Here is a 20,964-nt window from a genome sequence, read left to right as displayed (position 1 = left end):
GGTTGGTGCTTAATCAATAGTTTCCAATTGAATCAACTGGCTGAAGCTGAGGTTCCCATGGTCTCCCTTAGTAACTTGTTTCCCTGGAAATTTAACCTTAAACTCATATAAAACAAACTCACTCAAGTTCAAAGTCTACTGTTCCTTTTTATGATTTCTCAGTTGTAGTTAAGCTAGTTTTTCCTTTAAGCAAAAGCAATGTTGATTTTTTTGAGTCTGTTTTCTCTAATTGAGATCATTTTGATTTCCTTAAGTTGGTTTACTAAACTTAACCTCAGGCGCAAATTCATTGATATAGACCATGGGTATTAGTGACCTCCATATACTGGCCCCAAGACAGACCCCTCTGGCAATCCACGTGATATGCTCCATTCAGATGTACCCGGTGCCCCTGAATTCCAACTGCTAATTGTGAAAAGTCTTAATCAAGTCTCTTAGAGCTGTGACAGTCCCTTTTACACAACTGCAAGAACCATGACCTAAAGACCTATGTGGCAACTGTAGGCTCAGTGGAATTGTGGAAAAGGTCCTTTATGCTCTTCCAACACTGCGTGTGCTTCTCTATGTTTTCCACACTCCCTTGAAGTGAGATTGGGTTCTGATGAATGGACTGTGAGCAGAAGTGATGTGTGTGCCTCCTCTACTCGCTCTTCCCTTGAAACTGAGATTGGAGCCATGTGTTCTAGAAGTATGTAATGGCTACCTGAAGGATCAAGGCTACCAGATCCACATTAGGCTTAACTCCAGTGAGAAATAAACCTTTGCTGCCTTAGGTGACTGGGATTTAGGATTTTCCTGTTAGGGTAACTAGCATTAGTTATTCTTTTCTTTTTCCCCCAGACTGAAGGAGTGCAGTGGTGCAAACTCAGCTCACTGCAACCTCCATCTCCTGGGTTCAAGCAATTCTCCTGCCTCAGCCTACCAAGCAGCTGGGACTACAGGCCTGTGCCACCACACCTGGCTAGTTTTTTTTTTTTTTTTTTGAATTTTTAGTAGAGATGGGGTTTTACCTTGCTCGACAGGCTGGTCTTGAACTCCTGATCTCAAGTGATCGACCTGCCTTGGCCTCCCAAAATGCAGGGATTACAGCTGTGAGTCACCGCGCCTGCCCAGCATTACTTATTCTAATAAGAGTCTAGCATGATACAGTATTCAAACTCACCAGGAGAGGGAAGGAAATAGCGTTCCTTATCTATTACAGTTGAAAGTCTTACTCATTTGGTGCTCTGGATACCTTGTGTGGGAGGTCCATCTTACAGACGTGGAAACTAAGGCTTGACAGGGGCCCAGCTAGTAAATGGTGAAGAGCTTTCAAGCTCAGGTCCAGCTCCAAAGTCTTGATTGCTCTTCTTACTAGCCCACTGCTTCTCAAACTTTAGTGTGCATCGGAATCATGCTGGTTAAAATGCAGATTCCTGCACACCACCCCTGCCCCTAGCCCAAGAATTTCTGATTCTGAGTCTGGGGTGGGGCCTGACAATATGTGGGGCCTCAACAAATTCCCAGGGGAAAATGATGCCATTAGCCCATGGGCCACACCAGGAGAACCACTGCATCGAACCTCTGTTCCCCACATTGCAACAGGCACAGGTATTACTGAAATGCAATAAAAAGCCCAGTTAAGCCTGAGATAGAAGAACAACTCCTTTCCTCTTCCTCATTCCATGCCTTATCTCTCCCTTGAGGACATTTGCATGTACAAGCTTGACCCACTGGTCTAGAACTTTACAGTCCACCAGGATACCTACCGAACCACAGGTCCTTGGGAGGGAAGCTCTGTTCAACATAAAAACTAAACCAAACTAAACATTTTTTCCAGTGGGTTTGCCAGAAATAGGAAAACCCTGGATTTAGAAGATGTGCTTCTCTTTGCCCTTTATCATCTCTAAGATAATTGGTTCTGTTTCCTCACCTACAGAATGGGATTCCCAGTAGCAACTGCCTTGCAGGGTTGCATGGGGATTATTAGATGAGGTGCTGATGGGGAAACACTTTATCTACAGCAACAGGCTTTAAAGTTATATAAGGCATGTGTCAGGGACCTTCGCCCTGAGAGGTCTTTAAATGTAGATGGGTTGATTCTTCTTTCACTTCGCCAAATATCCTGGCTGGTTACAGTGGCTCACGCCTGTAATCCCAGCTCTTTAGGAGGCTGAGGTGGGCGGATCACTTGAGTCTAGGAGTTTGAGACCAGCCCGATCAACAGGTCGAAACCCCATCTCTACTAAAAACACAAAAATTAGCCAGGTGTGGTGGCACATGCCTGTAGTCCCAGCTACTCGGAAGGCTGAGGCATGACAATCACTTGAACCCGGGGAGGTGGAGGTTGCAGTGAGCCAAGATTGTGCCACTGCACTCCAGCCTGGGCAACAAAGTGAGACTCCATCTCAAAAACAACAACAACAACAACAACAACAACAACAAACCACAGCGAATATCCTCAGAAACACAGCCTTTCCTTCTGCCATCTGCTTAGATTAACAACAAACAAGAACAATCATTACAGATTAGGGGAAAATCACCTGAGAACAAAAAGGGGCTGTGAGTAACAAACAGCTCAGTCTTTGAAGCTTCCTCTTCATCTACCCTAAGAGGAGGCTCTTAAAATGTGACCATGCAGCCCAGAAGATTCCTCCATTCCCTGCTTAGTCTGCAGTTGAGTATAGCTGTGCTCTCCCCACCCCCTGCACCCAAAATTTGAAATGCTGCTGGAATAATCAGTCGTTTAAAACAGCTATGAAATATAAAACAAAGTAAGACTCACAGCCTCCAAGAATGGCCTTTTTTTTTTTTAAAAAAAAAAAGAACCTTTGCAAGTTTAAACACTAAGATCGATTGTGTTCCCACTGGGTAAAAGGCAGCTCTTTGTCCACCACACTTACTATATCACTGAAAAATGTATAGGCTGCCAGGGCAGCCACAAGTCACAGATGCAGAGAACTAGTGGTGCTCCCCAAGATGTGGCTCTGCTCCTCAACATGCAGACCTGGGCTTGCAGGCTGGGCCTCCCCTCCTCCTGACACACAGGTATGCACATATACACACAGAGTCAAGGCTTAGAAACTTTGTCCTAGCAACAGGATGTCAAGAGTTCAGTCTTTGCTGCAGCTGTTAACAGCTAGAGGCTGGAGGGAGAGAGTAAGAGGCCGTGCACGTCCCTGCAAGTGCTCTGAGACATGTTCAATGGCTGTAGGGCCCTGTGATGGCTGTGACCCATGGCTCAATGCCAGAACCTCTACATGTGTGATTTTGAAGTTTTATTCTACCTCCTTCCAATGCATCTTGCTCAAATCTTCTTATGCAGACGCTTTCTCGCCTTCCATTGATTTTTTTTTTTTAAATAAGCCCCAGTGAACATGTGCTTTCTTTAACTGTCTATCAAACAGGTAGTGCTGTAGCCTAGGCTCATCTGAGCACCTTTCGGAAGATGTCAGTATTCCCGAAGGGCTCTCAAAAAGGATTTTCTATTGTGTGCAGTGAGTTCATAAAAGATGTCAAATTATCTGAAAGCAGCTTAGCTCCTCTAAGAGTCCATGCATTTGTGGTACAAATGTTGTAGGACTCAATAAATACATTCAAATCATGCTCACCCTGACTTGACTTGTTCCCAACACACAATTTCAGTTTGGTGACTGGCGTCTTCCTTCCGTTTTATGGGAGGTCTCAGAATCCTCCCAGTTTATGGGAAGTCTCCCTGGCCTGAGCCACTCCTACCCAGGCTTTGTGGATCTGAAGATGAGCGAATACCAGGGCCCTGTTTCCATTTCTCTCCTGTGCTCTCTAAGCTGTGCCCCACTCCCTGCTCCTCCACAGCTGAGATGAGGATGATGATGATGATGAGGAGGAGGAAGATGATGATGGCGATGATAATGGCACACAACCGCAAAGGCTAGGCCTAAAGCATGGCCTCCAAAACTTCACTCCAGTCTATTTTCCTTCCTTTTTTCTTTGGAGTGGTAATTCACAGTGACACGTATCCAGGGACACTGAGTAAGTCCAAGTTGAATTGAATTCATAGAGCCTTTTATTGTTATTCCTATTTTTAGAAAGTGTTTCTGCAGCAGAAGAAATTACCTAGCCTGGGGAGATGCCAGCTCACACTCAGCATTAGGCCTTAGAATCCTGGGGAGACACTATTTGGCACTTTGGAGCTAGGTGTCGGTGTGTCAGACTCACCGCACCAATTTTCCCCAACCATAAACACTACTCAAACTACATTTAGAAGTCGAGATTACTGTACTTTATTGGCTGTGCTACAAGCATAAAAAATGGATTTCAATTTTCTCTCTTGAACATTGTATCATGATTTAAAGCAGCGCATAATCCTTGGTACATATTATTTCATATTCTGCTTGTAGCAACAATGGTGTAGACTACTTAGGAGTATAAAATACAGATTTAGGAGACTTTTTCTATCTAGCATATTATGAAATTCTAAATAAGGCAGAGTAACATACTAGGCTTCATGGAGATGATCAGACTATTATCTCACTATCTCATTCACTATGCCCCACTTGCCAGCTTTTTAAGTCATGGTAATGATAAAGTAGTGAGGAGGAGAGAAAAGAGGAAGAATTTTGGTCCTTTACGAAGGAGAAAACTAATCTGATCTACCACGTGGGGCTTAGTGCCAGTTTCCATGCCTTAGGTGTAGATTCAAGCTATCAGCGTCACTAGGTGCTTTAACCTTAAACCCTTCTGATTCCCAGGCTGTGGGTGTTAAGGAAAAGAAAGCAGGGAAGCTACTTCACCAGCTTCATCCAACTTAATGTGTTCTTTAGGAGTCACTTGCAGACATTCTGCAGCAACCTAACTGAATTCCTAAAACAAAGACCTGGAACAAGTGTTCATTTTTAGGAATATGGCATATTGATTAAAGATCAATCCACACAAATAAATAAAGTCACGCACCTCATAACAACCTTTTGGTTAATGGACTGCATATGGGACTGTGGTCCCAAAATATTATAATACGGTACTTTTATTTTACCTTTTCTATGTTTAGATGCACAGATACCATGTGTTACAATTGCTACAGTATTCAGTCCTGTAACATAGCATACAGGTTTGTAGTTGAGGAGTAATAGGCTCTACCATCTAGCCGAGGAGTGTAGTACACTCTACCATCTAGGTCTGTGTGAGTACACTTCATGATGGCCACACAATGACAAAACTGCCTGACATATTTCTCAGCATGTAATCCCATCGTTAAGCAATGTATGCCTGTACATTCAAACTAATTTGAATTCTACAGATGCTAATTTTAAATTGCTACTGATACATACACGTGTTCACATTTACATTTACAACATACCTACTATTCCTGTCTCACTGTCTCCTCAGCATGTGCAGTGCACGCACAAAGATTTCATGAATATACTATAAATAGAATAAACGACATCATCCAGGACCAAGATTTAAAATAGGTGGCCCAGGACTGAGATGGAGTCATTGGGCTGAATTCAGTCTACAAATATATATTTTTGCCTATCTCATTTTTTTTTTTTAAAGAGGGGTCTCATTCTGATGCTCAGGCTGGAGTGCAGTGGCACAATTATAGCTCACTGCAGCCTCGACCTCCTGGGCTCAAGGGATCCTCCTACCTTAGCCTCCCAAGTAGCTGGAACTACAGGTGGATGCCACCATGCCCAGTTAATTTTTAAGAATTTGTTTTGTCATCATGGGGTCTGTGTTGCCCAGGCTGGTCTCAGACTCCTGGGCTCAAGTGATCCTTCCACTTTGGCCTCCCAAAGTGCTGGGATTATAGGCGTGAGTCACTGTGCCAGTCCTATAAAGTCTAAAAAATTTGAAATTGTCATGTTAAAAATCCAGATTCTTTTTTCAGAAGAGCTAACAAACTAGCCCTTCATTTTTGCAAAACAACATGGGGTTGAAGCTGAACAGTGATGGTCTCTTGATGCAAGGGTGGACTTTTCATCTTGCCCCTGTTCCCAACACTCCCTCTTCATCTCCTCACTGTCAGCTTCACTTCTGTGCAATATCTCTCTGTCTCCACATGCATTTGGGGTCACGGTCCCTTCTCTAGGTAAACCCACTTGACACTTCTCCAAGTGTTATGGATTGAATTCTGTCTTCCTAAAACTTCCAGGTTGAAATCCTAATCCCAGCACCTCACAAGGTCTTTACAGGGATAATCATGTTAGAATGGGGTCTTCAGGATGGGGTGGTGGGCCCTAATCCAGCATAACTGGTGTCCTTATACAAAGGGGAAATCTGAACACAGAGATACACACACAGGGAGAGCATCATGCAGAGACGAAGGCAGAGATTGAGGGATGCATCTACAAGCCAAGGAAGGCCAAAGATTCTCAGCAAACACAAGAGGACAGCAGAGATGCCCAGAACAGAGCCTCCCTCATGGCCCTCAGAAGGAACCAACTCTGTTGACACCTGGATCTCAGACTTCCAGCCTCTAGACCTCTGAGACAATGCATTTCTGTGTGTATGCCACTTGATTTGTGGGACTCTGTTATGGCAGCTCCAGCAAATGAATACACCAAGTAGCTTAAATGAAGTCAGTACCTTCCTTTGATCATTGGGAATAATCATCGGTGAGTGGTCTGCATTATTGGCTATGTCTAGCTTAGGAAAAGGACATTACAAGGAGAAATGTTCTTTCCCAAACCAAGTGGCCAGGCTTCCAAGAGCTTATACATAGAGATGCATCCAACTAGAAGTGGGGGGGTCTGTCTGCTCCAGCTCAGTTGATGAAAAAATTCTGGTCAACTCTGACTGCCAAAAAAAAAAAAAAAATGCCCATAGTTCATTCCTGAGTAGGAGGGTGATATTTTAAGGGTAAAGGGATATCTTAGAGGAAGGAGTATGTCAGGGAGGTAGATGGTCCCAATCCTCATTTACTCCTGAGCTCACTTTAGATTATAAACTCCTGTGTATGTGGTGAGGCACTTTCCATTTTATTTTTCTTTTGCAGGCGTTTTCATCTGGTCCAAACAACCAAGAGGGTATGGGTGGGGACAGAGGACCTCAGTTGGAGAGGACTGGGCCAGTCGATCCTCTGTTGGGTCTGAAGAGCTAGCGATTCCCTAGGTGAGGTCCCAAGTAGACTGGCTGTTGACTGACCACAAATAGGTCATTTTGGAGTCTTAATCTCCTTCCTTTAAAAATGAGTAGCCCTATCAACTTACTGAATGACTCACTTTTTATAGGATGTTTCAGAATCAAAAGCACAGCTTGTTAGGCATCAGGTTTTTCTTTAGTTCCAGAACACCCCATACCTAGTGATCCGAAGGTCCAACCTCTGAGGGTTTCACTTCACCAATCAGTCAGTGCCACGGGCTGGAACGTGAGGAAGTGCCACAGCATGCTGGCTCTGGCTGATCACGAGGTCACCCTGACAGGGCACCCTAACTATGAACTTTGAGAAGCATGGCTCCGTGTCTAATTTTTTTAATACTGATATTTTGGGGTAGTATGTTCAATTATATTTCAAATAAACAAAATGGGGTCATGAGGGAACATTACTCTTGTGGGAATAAAAAGCTTGACAAATGAACAGAACTAGAAGTAGATGTAATGGCTAAGATCCCATAGTCAGGGATCTTAGCCTGAACCTCCTAGGTTTCAGGATGTGGAATCCCAAGAGGAGATCTAGAGAGAATGCAGAATGGTTTCTCATGGGGTGGGGTAGGTGGGGCGAGGGATTGCCCTGAGGTCTCTGTGTGTCCACTGGAGATGAAAAGTGTTACTCACATAGCACTGAGAAGTGACCCTCAAACCAGGGGACTCTAAGAGAACTTCATCAATATGAATCTAATCACATATCCCCATATGTACCATTTCTTCATGTATAAGACACAGGTACTACTGCAATGATACACCATGCACAGTATAATCCGGGCACAAATAACCATGTTAAGAAAAGATGACATGAAATGAATGTAAATAGAAGCTCTACTATTTTCACCTGGCACCCCAGTGGATGGCATCATTCACCACTCCTTGGTCCTCTGTGCCATCCCAAAGTTCAAAGTCTGTATATATATGGAGGAGGAGTCACATGAACCCTGCTGACCAACCTTCATGTCCCTAGGGCAGTCCATACGTTTCCAATGGCAGTTAATTGAAATAGTTATTTATTTAAAAATCCAGATGACTTGCTGACTGAGATTTAGGAGAGTCTGCCCAATAGCCTCAACAAGTAAATGTTTTTGGAAGCACAGAGATTATTCTTAGAATGCTGCACATTGTGGTCTTTTTTTTTTTTTTCTTATGTTACTGGAACTTTCAGGCTAAAATTATGTTTTCTACCTTGCTGACTCCATGAGGACCACAGACTTGGTCACATGCTTTTCAAAGAGCCTAAGATTTCCAGTACATTAATAGCCAGAGAATGCTGCGGCCTTGTAGCTTAAGAAATGCCAACTCTACAGCACACATCTGCATTCCTTTAGTTGCTTTTTGTGATCATAAAGCACATGTTTTACACACAGTAATCAGATGACCTAGTCTAATGCCTTCAGGGCAAATGACTAGGAAATGAAAGAATCAGAGCTAGAACCCAAACTCCTGACTCCAGAGTAGCTCGCTGTCTACCACAGTCACTTTTTGGTCCTCAGATTTCCCCTCCATTCTTCCCTGGCTTCAGGATGAATGGGTGGCTGGAAACACAGAGCTGAGCTCTCAATTCTAAAGGGAATTGTCCCTAAAACTCTTTGGGTCTGCATTAATGGCTGTGCTACCTCAAAAATGACCTTGAGGTATAGATATGACCTATCTGCCATATGGAGACATGTGCTAAGCTCTGTACAACTTTGCCAATTTGCTAGACATTCCTGACAGTCTGTCCTTTAGGCACAGTCCCTGCAATCTGGCTAGAGCTTCCAAGGGTCTTACCACAAAGAAAGAAACTCCCTAGTTGAAAGAGTGAAGGACAAAGTGGGTTCAGAGGAAGGACACAGGTCATCTCAATTGCTTGAATATGCTGCCTTCTCTACTTTGTCTTTCTGTCCCTAGTTGACGTGTCTTCTCCTGCTGATAAGGTTTGGTTCTGTGTCCCCACCCAAATCTCACCTTGAATTTAATCCCCATAATCCCTACATGTCAAGGGCGGGGGAGGTAACTGAATCTTGGGGGCAGTTTCCCTCATGCTGTTCTTGTGATAATGAGTGGGTCTCATGAGATCTGATGGTTTTATAACTGCCTGGCATTTCCTCTGCTTGCACTCATTCTCTCTCCTGCCGCCCTGTGAAGAGGTGCCTTCTGCCATGATTGTAAGTTTCCTGAGACCTCCCCAGCCACGCAGAACTGTGAGTCAATTAAACCTCTTTTCTTTATAAATTACCCAGTCTCAGGTATTTCTTCATAGCAGTGAACTGAATAATACACCTGCTATCGGCCATAATGAAAGAGGGCTGGGAACGAAGTACACTATGGTAAACCTTCAGTGGATGTCACAAATTCCAAGCAGTATTTAAGCATCCTTATTAGGGGAAGAGTTGGGAAAGGGCTGATCTACCAGAATAAGATTTCAGATACAGAGAACCTCTTTCTGTCCTGAACCTCTTTCAGGACACGGATGGTTTACGTCTCTTCCAACCTCTGGGTTTTGCAGCTGCCTTTGCTATCCAGTCATGGTGGTGGCTTATGGATATGTATTTAGGCAGGACAGGCTGGGACTGTCTCTCTTTTTAGGAGTATGCTCTGGGACAACAGTGCCCTTTTTTACTGTGCTAGTCTAAATCGGGTGCAAGGACCCCACAGTGAAAAAGCAGGTGTCCAGGCTCACAGGCTGACTTCCTATGCTTCCCATCTCTCTCTCACACTTGCCAAAGAAGAGGTCACCCAGGCAGCCAGATGCTCTGGCATCTCACTCCCACCTGCAGATAAATTTTCATTTGCCCCTCACATACCCGGGGATCTGCTTGTACTGTAGCAGAGCTGGAGGAATGGGAAGTGAGGGGAAGGAGCTATGATAAAAGATTTACTCCTTCTCTTTTTTCTAATCCCCTAGAGAATAATGTGTAAACTTGAACAAGCTGGGTCAGGAGTAGCCCAGAACCATACCCACCCACCCCAACCAATCTCAGAACTGACATATGGTTCTACGTAACATGAGAGAGATCAGGGAGGCCAGGATCATTATCTTCAAGTATGCTAAAGCATGCCGTGTTACAGGGGATGAAGGTGCAGAAAACACAGAATAAGACCAATGGATGGGAGTGGCATGGACAGATTTCAGTTCAATATTGGAAAAATGCCTAACAATAAGGCTCTCCAACAGTGGGACAGGCTCTCCAACAGTGGGACAGGCTCTCTAGAGAGCTGCAACTATCACTGAGGTATTAAAAGAGAAGGCCGTGTTACTTCAATCAATGAGAGAAAGAATGCATGTGTGTGTGGCAGGTGGTTAGATGTTTTCATTCTATGACTCTAAAGACTGCATAATACTATGTCCAATCATCCATCAGTGTTGACCATTTTGCAAAGCCCTGTACCATTACAACATCCTCCAAGAGGAAACTAAGTTAATTTTGGAAAAGAAGCTGCCCTTACGTAACAAAGTAAATCAGGTGGGAGGGAAGAATACTGGCATAAAGCTGGGTGACGCCTATGTCTACATAATCTCTATGTACCACCTTCCTCACTTGTACATTGCAAAGGTGATGGTAACAACAGGTAACTGATTGCTTGCTATGGGCCAGACACTGTTTTAAATACTTCTATTAATTTGCTTAATTTTCACAGCTCACTCTTTTACTTATGTAGAAACACAGGGAAAGAGACTAAGTGACTTACTTAGGGCCATATAGCTAGTAAGAGGGAGAATCAGAAATTAAGCCCTGGTAGACTTCCACACATTATGTCCTTCCACACATTATGTCCAGGCACTCACAACAGTGTCTGGTACAAAGTAAGGGCTCAAGAGAGAGAATTCCAGAGTTGTGCTGTGTGACATTATGCAAAGCAATCAAAGTTCTCTATGCCTGGTGTTCTCATCTGTAAAATGGGTGTACGAATGTGTATCTTATAGAGAGGCCCAAAGACAAATGATTTAATACATATAAAATGTTTAGAGAATGGTGACAAATAATAAGTACTCAACAAAGGTTACCTAATGTCACATAAACATGCCCTTGATTACAAATACATACATAGGTGGTTAATATCTTAATATAATATAAAGCTATGCCTATGTCTGTAATATCCATACATAAAGGGCAATCACTCAAAAAGAGTCCCGGTGGAGTAATGAGGCATCACTACCAACCACTTAACCGTATAGCAGAGAGTTTGTTTATCTGACTGCTTTGTGCTTAATCAAACCACACCTTATCTCTCCATAGGTCAATTCTATTACATGATGGAGGCCTTCCTTTCCTTCCTTCCCCTCCCTTCCCCTTCCCCTTCTCCTTCTCCCTTCTCTTCTCTTTTTCTTTTTCTTTTTTCTTTCTCACTCTGTCACCTGGGCTGGGAGTGCAGTGGCATGATAATGGCTCACTGCAGCCTTGACCTCCTATGCTCAAGTCATCCTCCTGCCTCAACCTCCCATGTAGCTGGGACCATAGGCATGTGCCACCACATCTGGCTAATTTTTTATTTTATGTAGAGGTGGAGTTTTACTTTGTTGCTCAGGCTGGCCTGGAACTCCTGGGCTGAAACAATCTGCCTGCCTTGGCCACCCAATATGTTAGGACTACAGGCATGAGCCACTGTGCCTGGTCAGATGATGGAGGCTTTTCTACAGATGATTATTCTCCCTGGAAACCTGCCTCTCAATTTCTCCCTGAACCTTGAATCAAGTGAATTTTCCAAGATTTGTATAAATGAAAGAGAGAGCACTATAGAAACAACCTTGGAGACAAAATGGGATGTTTTCCATTGTATCTTTTTGTTTTTCTTTCTTGAGACAGAGTCTTGCTCTGTCATACAGGCTAGAGTGCAATGGCACGATCTCAGCTCACTGGAACCTCTACCTCCCGGATTCAAGTGATCCTCCTGCCTCAGCCTCCTGAGTAGCTGGGATTAGAGGCCACCATGCCTGGCTAATTTTTGCATTTTTAGTATAGATGGGGTTTCACCACGTTGGTCAGGCTGGTCTTGAACTCCTGACCTCATGTGATCCGCCTGCCTTGGCCTCCCAAAGTGCTAGGATTATAGGCATAGGCTACTGCGCCTGGCCGAGAGTGCCAGAATCTGGAGAGCTAAAGGCTCACTGCCAGGGAGGCAGAGGGTGCCGCTGTCCTACCTGGTGAGCTTGGTGCCAATCTGTTGCCTCAGCTCCAGCCGCTCCTCATCCGTCTGCCTGGGAAGGATGTTCTTTTCTTCCAGCTCTCGCTTGGAGGGCCTGTTGCTGAGTTTGATGGCTAAGGAGTCCTTCCTGCAGACCTTCATGGCCAGGGAGCCTGTAGGAGAGAGAAATGAGTCAATAAAGGCTGACGTATCTGCCTGGGCTCCCACAGGGCCAACCCTGGGCCATAAGATACAAGGCAGGAAGGAAGTCATCAATGCTTTAACACCTGAAAGTGGTTAAGGCGTCAGTTCCTAGAGTTCCTGCCATTGCCACACACTCTGCCCCTAGCACTGTGTGGGGCACATGGACAGCACACAGGGAGCCTGTGATTGGGTCTCTGCTCTCCAGGAACACCTAGCATGCAGGCGACATCACAAAGAAAGGCAGGACTGGCTGTGGGGTGCAGTGGACTGCAAAGGGGGAGACAGGACAGAGGCCTTTAGCAATTGGGGGAAGTTTCACGAGGAGGAGGGGCTGACACCTGAAGCAGTGATGAGAGTCCAACAGGCAGCAGGTGGGCGGGGATCTGTGTCTGCAAAAGTTCAGTGGTGAAGGTTACACCAGGAAATCTCAAGAGACAGAAAAGATCACCTACACTGGAGCTGGGGGCATGTGAAGGAGAAAAAAGGTAGGCCGACAAAGTGGGGCTGGTTGGGGGTGGGAGTGGAGGTGAAGGCTTTGAAATAGGCAATATCCTGGGGTGGGTTTTTTCTTTTTAACCCCAGGGTTTCCGAGCAGCTGAGGCAGGGCTTCTCTACATCTGGTATAAATCAGTGGTTCTCAACCAGTGGTGATTTTGCTTCCCAAGGGACACCTGGCACTATCTCAAGGCATTTTTGGTTGTCAAAGCTAAGGTGGCAGGCAGAGGGTGCTACTGGCATCTAGCGGACAGAGGCCAGGGATGCCTGTAAACACCCCACCATACACAGTATGGCCCACACCAAAGAATTATCTGGTTCCACATGCCGGGAGTGCTGAGGTTGAGAAACCTCGTTATAAAACATTCAGTTCTCTGGATACTGAACAGCAAAACGGGCTGAGCAGTTGCTCCTTCCATTCATGGATCATTGAGGTCTTTGGCTGCCCTGTGTGGTTCTTTCCTTGACATCATTTGGATCCCTTCATAGCTTGCCAGGTCTCACACGGAGCCAGCTATTTGAAGCCTGGTAAGTAGAGAGCAAGAGAAAACGCCAGCAGGCAACAAGTCTGAGGATGCCTTTGGGCTTTATTGTGTAGTGCTTTTCTTCTTTCTTCCTCCGCTGGTTTTAGAACATGGGCTTCAGAATGTGACAGAGCCTGCATCAAACCCCAGCATTGCCCCTTAGCAGACGTGAGGCCCTGGGCCTGTGCCTTGCTTCTCCATTTTCTGCCCTTATCTGTAAAATGAGGCAATAGCATCCATGCCTCAGGGTTGTGAGATGTAGGTGAGAGATTAAAACCGTAGCCCACTGTCAGGCACACAGTACATGTTCAATGCATGGTTGCTATTCTCATAAGTTCATTTATTAAAAAGTTGACCAAATATCAGGCTGTACTCACGTAACTAAAATTTATTTACTGTTCATGGCTACAGTGATGGGTTTTGAACTTTGCTTTCTTCATTTCTTCTCTTGTCTCTTAGCACATTTAAAGGTCATAAATAAGAAATTTAAATTGAGGCCTTCAAAGTTGCTGAGGTATGCTTAAAAACTGAATTTGTTGCATATACAGTGGGTAGTATTTGAGTGTTTGCTAGACAGACACAGAGTTTTAAACTTTTTTTTTTTTTTTTGTGGGTTGGGGGAGAAGTTGCATCCTAAGGGAAGCAACAAAGAATAAGCCATTTAAAGAGGTAGGAGGTGGCAGTAATTTTTAGAGCTAGGAGGGCATTTAGAGGACATTTACCCTCTCCTCTAATTGATGTAGGAACTGAGGCCCCAAGAGGTAGACTAAGCTGCCCTACGACCCAGGACCAGTCAACACCAGAGCGGGGATTAGAACCCAGAATGCTGGGCTACTGGGTCCTCTCTCTGCTCTCTTTCCACAATAGCATGCTTCCCCACCCCTGGTGAAGAGTTAAGATGAACGCACTGGTGTATAATGAGCTGTCATCGTCTTCGTCCTCCTCCTCTTCCTCCTCTTCTCTTGTATACAGGCAAGAAGAGTCTTCGTAGTCTGACTCGTGAGGCACATTTTCTTTATTGTCATCACATTCAATCACAACAGTTGGCACTTGTCTTATTTCTGGAAGGCCCATAGGTCCCGCTTTGGTGACCCCGTCACCCGAGTGCAACCCAGAGCTGTGGTAAGAAGTGGAACAGGGGACCCGCTGCTCAGAGCTGTTTAAAGACAAGGAGGAAAGATGAAATTCATTTTGGCTAACATGCTATATAAATGCATCAAAACCATTTTAAAACTCAGTTGTCTAGTCCTAAGAGACAAAGGGTCTACTGGGCAAGTAAGGTGCCATCGCTCATCTTACAGGGAATCATTTGAAAATGGCACTGTTTCCTGAAGGGAATAGTGGCGTGGGATAGGAAATAATAAATCCAACTCCTCGTGAGTGGTGTGATGGTTGCACAATGATGTGAACGTACCTAATGCCATTGAACTGTATGTTTTAGAATGGTTAAGATGGCAAATTTTATGTTATCTGTGTTTACCATTAATTAAAAAAAATTAAAAGCAAGGGTAAAGCATTAACCTGATAGTGAAGCTACAGTTTCAGGAGAGAAAGATAATAATTGAGGTTCTAGTTTTCTAAAGCTACACAGGGCGACTGATAGGGACTGAGTGTGTGAAAGACTGAAATGCTGTGGCTGGAGATGCTGAGAAAGGGAAGAGGCGGATGGACAGAAGGCCGGAGACCCATGCATGACATCATCAGCGATGACCTACAGAAAGTTATCTCCCACAGGGAGCCACAGGTAATGCCAGTCTGGATATTTTGCAGGTCAGCTTTCTAAGAGGCATCGAGGATGATGTTTTTGGATCAAATATCTTTATTAACTAAAAAAACTATACTGCTGGGCGTGGTGGCTCATGCCTGTAATCGCAGCACTTTGGGAGGCCAAGGCAGGTGGATCATGGGGTCAAGAGATCGAGACCATCCTGGTCAACATGGTGAAACCCCGTCTCTACTAAAAATACAAAAATTAGCTGGGCGTGGTGGCACACACCTGTAGTCTCAGCTACTTGGGAGGCTGAGGCAGGAGAATCACTTGAGCCTGGGAGGCAGAGGTTGCAGTGAGCTGATATCATGTCACTGCACTCCAGCCTGGCAACAGAGTGAGACTCCATCTCAAAAAGAAAAAAAAAAATCTATACAAGTTTGTTGTTCGAAAGTTAGTAAATGCATGTCATCAAAAGTAAAGAAAATAATTATTTTCTGAATCCTCTAGCTGAGGATTATGTAGTAACTTAGAATCCTTTTTATGATGGGCTTTGCATGAAATCTAGTAAGTATCATAAGAATATGAAGCCAGAAACCACAGTTAAATTTTGTAATTCTTTTTCAGATTAACTGGAAGTGGAATTTATATCTTTCATTTAAGGAATTTCCAAACACAGGAAACTCAATGCATTTTACCATCCAAAAGTGTTTAACATGCATAAGGAAATGGAGCATGAGGTTATATTATATATGAGTAAGTTCTACATTTGAATATTGTATCCAAAAGAAATCTGACTTAGGACATATGAATGCATGCCTCTCCTCTGAAACTTTCAATTATGCTTTAAATTATTGCTATGCCTAATGTAAATTCAATTAACTTCCTTCCTTCCATTGTTTCCAAAGAGCTGTTTTTTTCTTTGTATTTTTCACATAACTCTTCAGTGACACAAATGGAAAAATCTAGTTAACACATTATGAGCTATGATGTTCAACGCGATGAACTAAATCAACTTAAAAAAAGCCAACTACTGAATAGTACTAAATCATATATTTATAAAAATGCAGCATCTCATTAGTGGTTTACCACATTAGTGGTTTACGTCGGTCCATTTCCCACCTAATTTAATACAAACGACAATGGGAGCAGGAGGGTGAAGTCCCCAGAGTGGCAAAGGGTGATGGGAGTGGGGCCAGGGACTTGGTGCTCACCCTGCAAAAGCAGCCCTTTTATCAGTGACAGCCACTCCATTCCAACTGCGCCTGGATTTCCACATTGGGTATTATAGGAAGTAAGGATGGAAGAGGCAAAAAAAATTTAATTCCACGGCTCATATTTTGCCCAAATCCTGTCTTTCCTCTCTCCACTTTCTAGTTTAATTAGCAATGGTTTAGGCACAGAGCTAGGGATAACGGAAGCCGGGAGCTGGGGATGAAAGCAGTCAATAGATATTCTTGTTTGGTGGGAAGAATCTTTTAAGGAAAAAAGTTGGAAACCAGAAAGCATGAGTTTCCTTAAGGTAGAAGGCTCCAAGTTGATTCAAGAAGATAAAGAAGAGAGAAAAACGCAAAGGAAGATAAGAAACTCCACCTCATAGGTAGTGTGTGATCAACAAGACGCTGTGGTTTCTTCTCTTTCAAAGATACATGGGCAGCGTGAGACCTTCTTAAATAGGATGGGAACAAATGGAGGACAGCTGGCTACTTTGAAAGGTACCAGGTACCATGCTACTGGGTTTGTCAAATAGGGATTGGTCAAGTGGCCAATGACTACCTGTTGGGGCACTAGAGAAAGAGCTAAAGACCTCTGGGACCAATCAGGTCATCTTCTTGATGTGTGAACCCTAGCACGTTCTTGAATGCCTAATTTTCCTTAAGAATGAAGGAGGTAGTTTTCCAGGAAGCTAGGTGAATCCACCAAAAGAACTGTAAAACATTCTATTAATAAATATCCACTGAATGCCAACTATGCATCAGGAAGAGTCCTGAGAAGAAGACAAATGCCCTGATGAACCCACCCCTTTTGTAACTATGGAGAACCACAGGAGAGCAAGAAAAGAAAGGAGAGTACAGGAGTTAGCTGAGAAGGAGGCTGGGAAGGTTAACATGTGGCCTCAGTTTGGGGAGTCAAGACAGATCTGGGTCCATGTTTTGCCACTTACTCTCTTCTTGACACTGGCCACATTGTTTAACCTCTGAATCTCGGCTTCCTCAACTGCAAAACGGGGTAAATCACGCCTTTTTTGTAGGGCTGGTGCATGTGAAGTCACCTGTTGCCACGGCTTCAAATGAGACCCTCACTGGTTATTGACAGACATGGCCTTCCAAGTGGTTTCACAGCATGTTCAGTTTCAGTCCAGTCTCCAGAGCTGTTGGAGCGACTTTCTAAAACTCGGATCTAAGAGCCTCACCCAAGAGAACTTTGAAAGCCTCTCACGTCTACAAAACTACTGCTCTGGGAGTGATGCAAATGAAAATTCAGTTAACACATCATGAACTGTACTATTTGAGGCAAAGAACCAAATCAACTCAAATGTAGCACCTTATGACACGTGGCCTCTGCCCCGCTGGTGACGGACACCCACCAGAACATCAGTCTCTGTAGCACGAGTTTTATATAATATAGTTATCCCCTAGATCTGCTCTAAATACAGGCTCTAATTCCAAAAGGAAGGTGAAAACCATTAGCCTGCAAACAGTAGCTTAAACATAGTGTCATGTGCCTGCCACACCCTACATAATTTGGCCCAAATTATTAACACAAACTCATTCCCACTTCTTTACTTCTGTCTCCAAGCAACTGACCCCTTGATCACCTGCAACTATGCATTCAATGCTCTTGCCCCGGAATGTGTTCGCAAACCATCTTCACCTCATTCATTCCTATTTCTCAATACTTGTCTCAGTCAATGCCTTGCCTGTGTTTACAGGAGAGTCCTCAGGTGTGAAAATCATGATCATCTGTTTGCTTACTATCTTCTCTTCACCACCCAAGGCTGTAGGCTCCTTGGGGCAGAAGCCATGTCTTCTGTTTGTATCTGGGGCAGAAGCCACGTCTTCTGTTTGTATCTGGTTCCTATTACCATGCTTAGTGCCTAGTATCGTGCCTGACACAAAATAGATGCTCAGTAATTGTCTATTGCTTTAGCCAAAGGAAAGAAATACAGGCTGGAATGACTAATGTTTAGGTACATTTGTAAGCAGTTGGCAAAACATGTTCAAAAGGTATTAACTAAGGGATTGTTTTTTAATTTTCAGAGAGGTATCTAGTGGTGTGCTGCAGGGATGTGGTGCTCTAGACTTGGTTAGCATCTTTATCAATGGCAATGATAAAAAGGGCATCCTCAATGAATAAGTGGAAGAATTGAAGGAGAGAAGGAAAGAAGGGAGAGTGAATAGACAGAACATGTACTAAATGTGTAATTTTCACACACAGTGTTGCATTTCACCTTTCCAACAACTGTACAGGACAGGTGCTGTAAATTCTCCCCATTTTACGAAGCAGGAAATTGAAGCTCTGAAAGGGTAATTGAATAGGCCCACAAGGACACAGTTGGTAAAGGAAGGGCTTGAAATTTGAACCCACTCTATTACAAATTCTGCATGCAAAAGTTGAACTGTGATACTTATGAGATGTGTTTTTTGATAAAACACAAACCCCACTAAATGTACCCATGCAAGATGGAGGAAATATCATGCCTTGTCAACGTGTGTGAAAAATGGGCATCATTACTTTATAACTATTTTAAGTCCTACTAACTAGTGTTCTACCCTGCCATGACCAGGCCACTTCTGGGGCACTGAGTTTAATACTCAGGGCATTCAGGAGACCCATCCATTCACTGATCACCTTGGCTGCTTTTGCACCAAAATAGCAGAGTGGAGTAGTTGCAACAGAGCTGAAAATATTTACTATCTATCTGGTTCTTTACAGAAAATGTTTTCTGAGCCCTGATCTGAACCAATGTTTTCTAAACCTTGATTATACTCCTACCTCCTTAATTTTTTGTGTATGGCATCTTTGTAGTCCATTTATACTATTATTTACTTTGTAATTTTTTAAGTCAGTGTGGTACTTTTAAAAAAATTTAAACACTATTGTAACCTCATCCTAAGCAAATGATATCTTTGTAATAACAGGTTTTATATGTAAACCATATAGGTTTATAACATGTTAAGATATATTTTTATATTTGTAATACATATATTTTCAATATTGATATATGTATAAGTGCATACAATATTCAATAAAATATTAAAACTAATCAAAGGTTGTCCTAAACTCATTTTCTGTACCACCAATGATGCAGATATCACGTTTTGGTTAAATGTTGGTCTAGCCCAGGTTTTTTCAACACAGGCATGACTGACATTTTGGGCAGAAAATTCATTGCTTTGAGAGTTGTCCTGTGCATTGTAGTATACTTAGCAGTACCCTGGCCTCCACCCACCAGATACCAGCAGCACTTCCTCCAACTGTGATAGCCAAAACAATCTTCAGACATTGCCAAATGTCCTCTGAGGGACGAAAATCATCTCAGATTAGGAGGCACTGGCCTAGAGCATCCACAGTGGCTTTGCTGCTTGCTGCATTCTCAGCACTATACCATGTGAGTCTCCTCAAAAGCCACTTAAGTATTAATTATCAGGAATCTGCAGCATTCGCTGAATGATGAAGAACTGTCCAGATCCTCTCACGTGAGTTCCTGACTTCTCGGGTCTGAGGCTGGCACTCTGCGGGCTGTACCAAGATGCTGATGCTCTTGGGGTTCTACTTACTCAGCTACTTGCACTCCTGCTTTCAGTTCCTGAGCTGTTACCTCATGAATGCAAGAGCTCCAAGCTGATGCTTGAGTGAAACAGGTTTTCTCATTCTGTTGCCCAGATCAGTGATTTACTGAATGACACTCAGTGGCCTGAGAGTCACATCTTCCAGAGTACCTGTCAACCTCCCTGAGGAATTGCTGACTCGTGTAATAAAGTCTATTCTAGACCATTCGCATCAAAATTCTTTGGCATTAAGCATTTAGCTGGCTTCAGGTTCAAATGGACTTCATTGCACATGGGTTGTTTTCACTCTCCCTCTTCCTAAGGGCTAACTAGCTTCTAAAACCACAGGTAAATGTGAAGAATCTCATCCTAACCTCCAAGATGGAGCCTTTGTTCATTCTTTTTTTTTTTTTTTTTTTTTTTTTTTGAGACAGAGTCTTGCTCTGTCACCCAGGCTGGAGTGCAGTGGCGCGATCTCGGCTCACTACAACCTCTGCCTCCTGAGTTCAAGCAATTCTCTGCCTCAGCCTTCCAAGTAGCTGGGATTACAGGTGCCCGCCATCAAGCCCAGCTAATTATTGTATTTTTAGTAGAGGCAGGGTTTCACCATCTTGGCCAGGCTGGTCTTGAATTCCCGACCTCGTGATCCACCTGCCTTGGCCTCCCAAAGTGCTGGGATTACAGGCAGGAGCCACTGTGCCCGGCCGCCTTTGTTCATTCTAACTGGATTATTGCAGATGATGACAGAAGTTAACATTTCTAAATGCTCACAATGTCCCATGTGTTGATTCACTTGAGCTTCACAAGGATCCTAAAAGACAGGTACTATTGTGATCTTCCCATTTCAGATGGGAAAACACAAAGGCACGTGGCCAAGGTCACATAACCAGAGGGATGCAGACATTGAATTCAGGCTGTCAGACTATAGGACCTGATCTACTGCTGTCACTATACTACTGCCTATATAGAGGCAGTGGTCCCCCAGTGGCTCTAAACCTTAATCTTCTCCCAGAAGCTCCCCCTCCGCATCCACCAAGTCCACCCTCTATTC

The 20,964-nt window shown here is 43.8% G+C and overlaps 1 protein-coding gene across 4 annotated transcripts in view; it reads right to left on the bottom strand.

Annotated features, from left to right (window-relative positions):
- PHACTR1 (phosphatase and actin regulator 1) overlaps positions 1–20,964 on the bottom strand; it is a 573,087-nt gene that overhangs the window by 44,110 nt on the left and 508,013 nt on the right. For all 4 annotated transcript variants that reach the window (XM_011962700.1, XM_011962701.1, XM_011962699.1 and 1 more), the window contains 2 exons: positions 14,342–14,589; positions 12,227–12,383 (listed from right to left, as the gene is read on the bottom strand). In XM_011962700.1, coding sequence (XP_011818090.1) covers positions 12,227–12,383; positions 14,342–14,589 — 405 coding nt within the window. The remainder of the gene's footprint in view (positions 1–12,226; positions 12,384–14,341; positions 14,590–20,964) is intronic.

The sequence above is a fragment of the Colobus angolensis genome, unplaced genomic scaffold, assembly GCF_000951035.1.
Source record: "Colobus angolensis palliatus isolate OR3802 unplaced genomic scaffold, Cang.pa_1.0 Scaffold6, whole genome shotgun sequence".
Classification (NCBI taxonomy): Eukaryota; Metazoa; Chordata; class Mammalia; order Primates; family Cercopithecidae; genus Colobus; species Colobus angolensis.
This window is presented reverse-complemented; position numbering and strand designations above follow the sequence as displayed.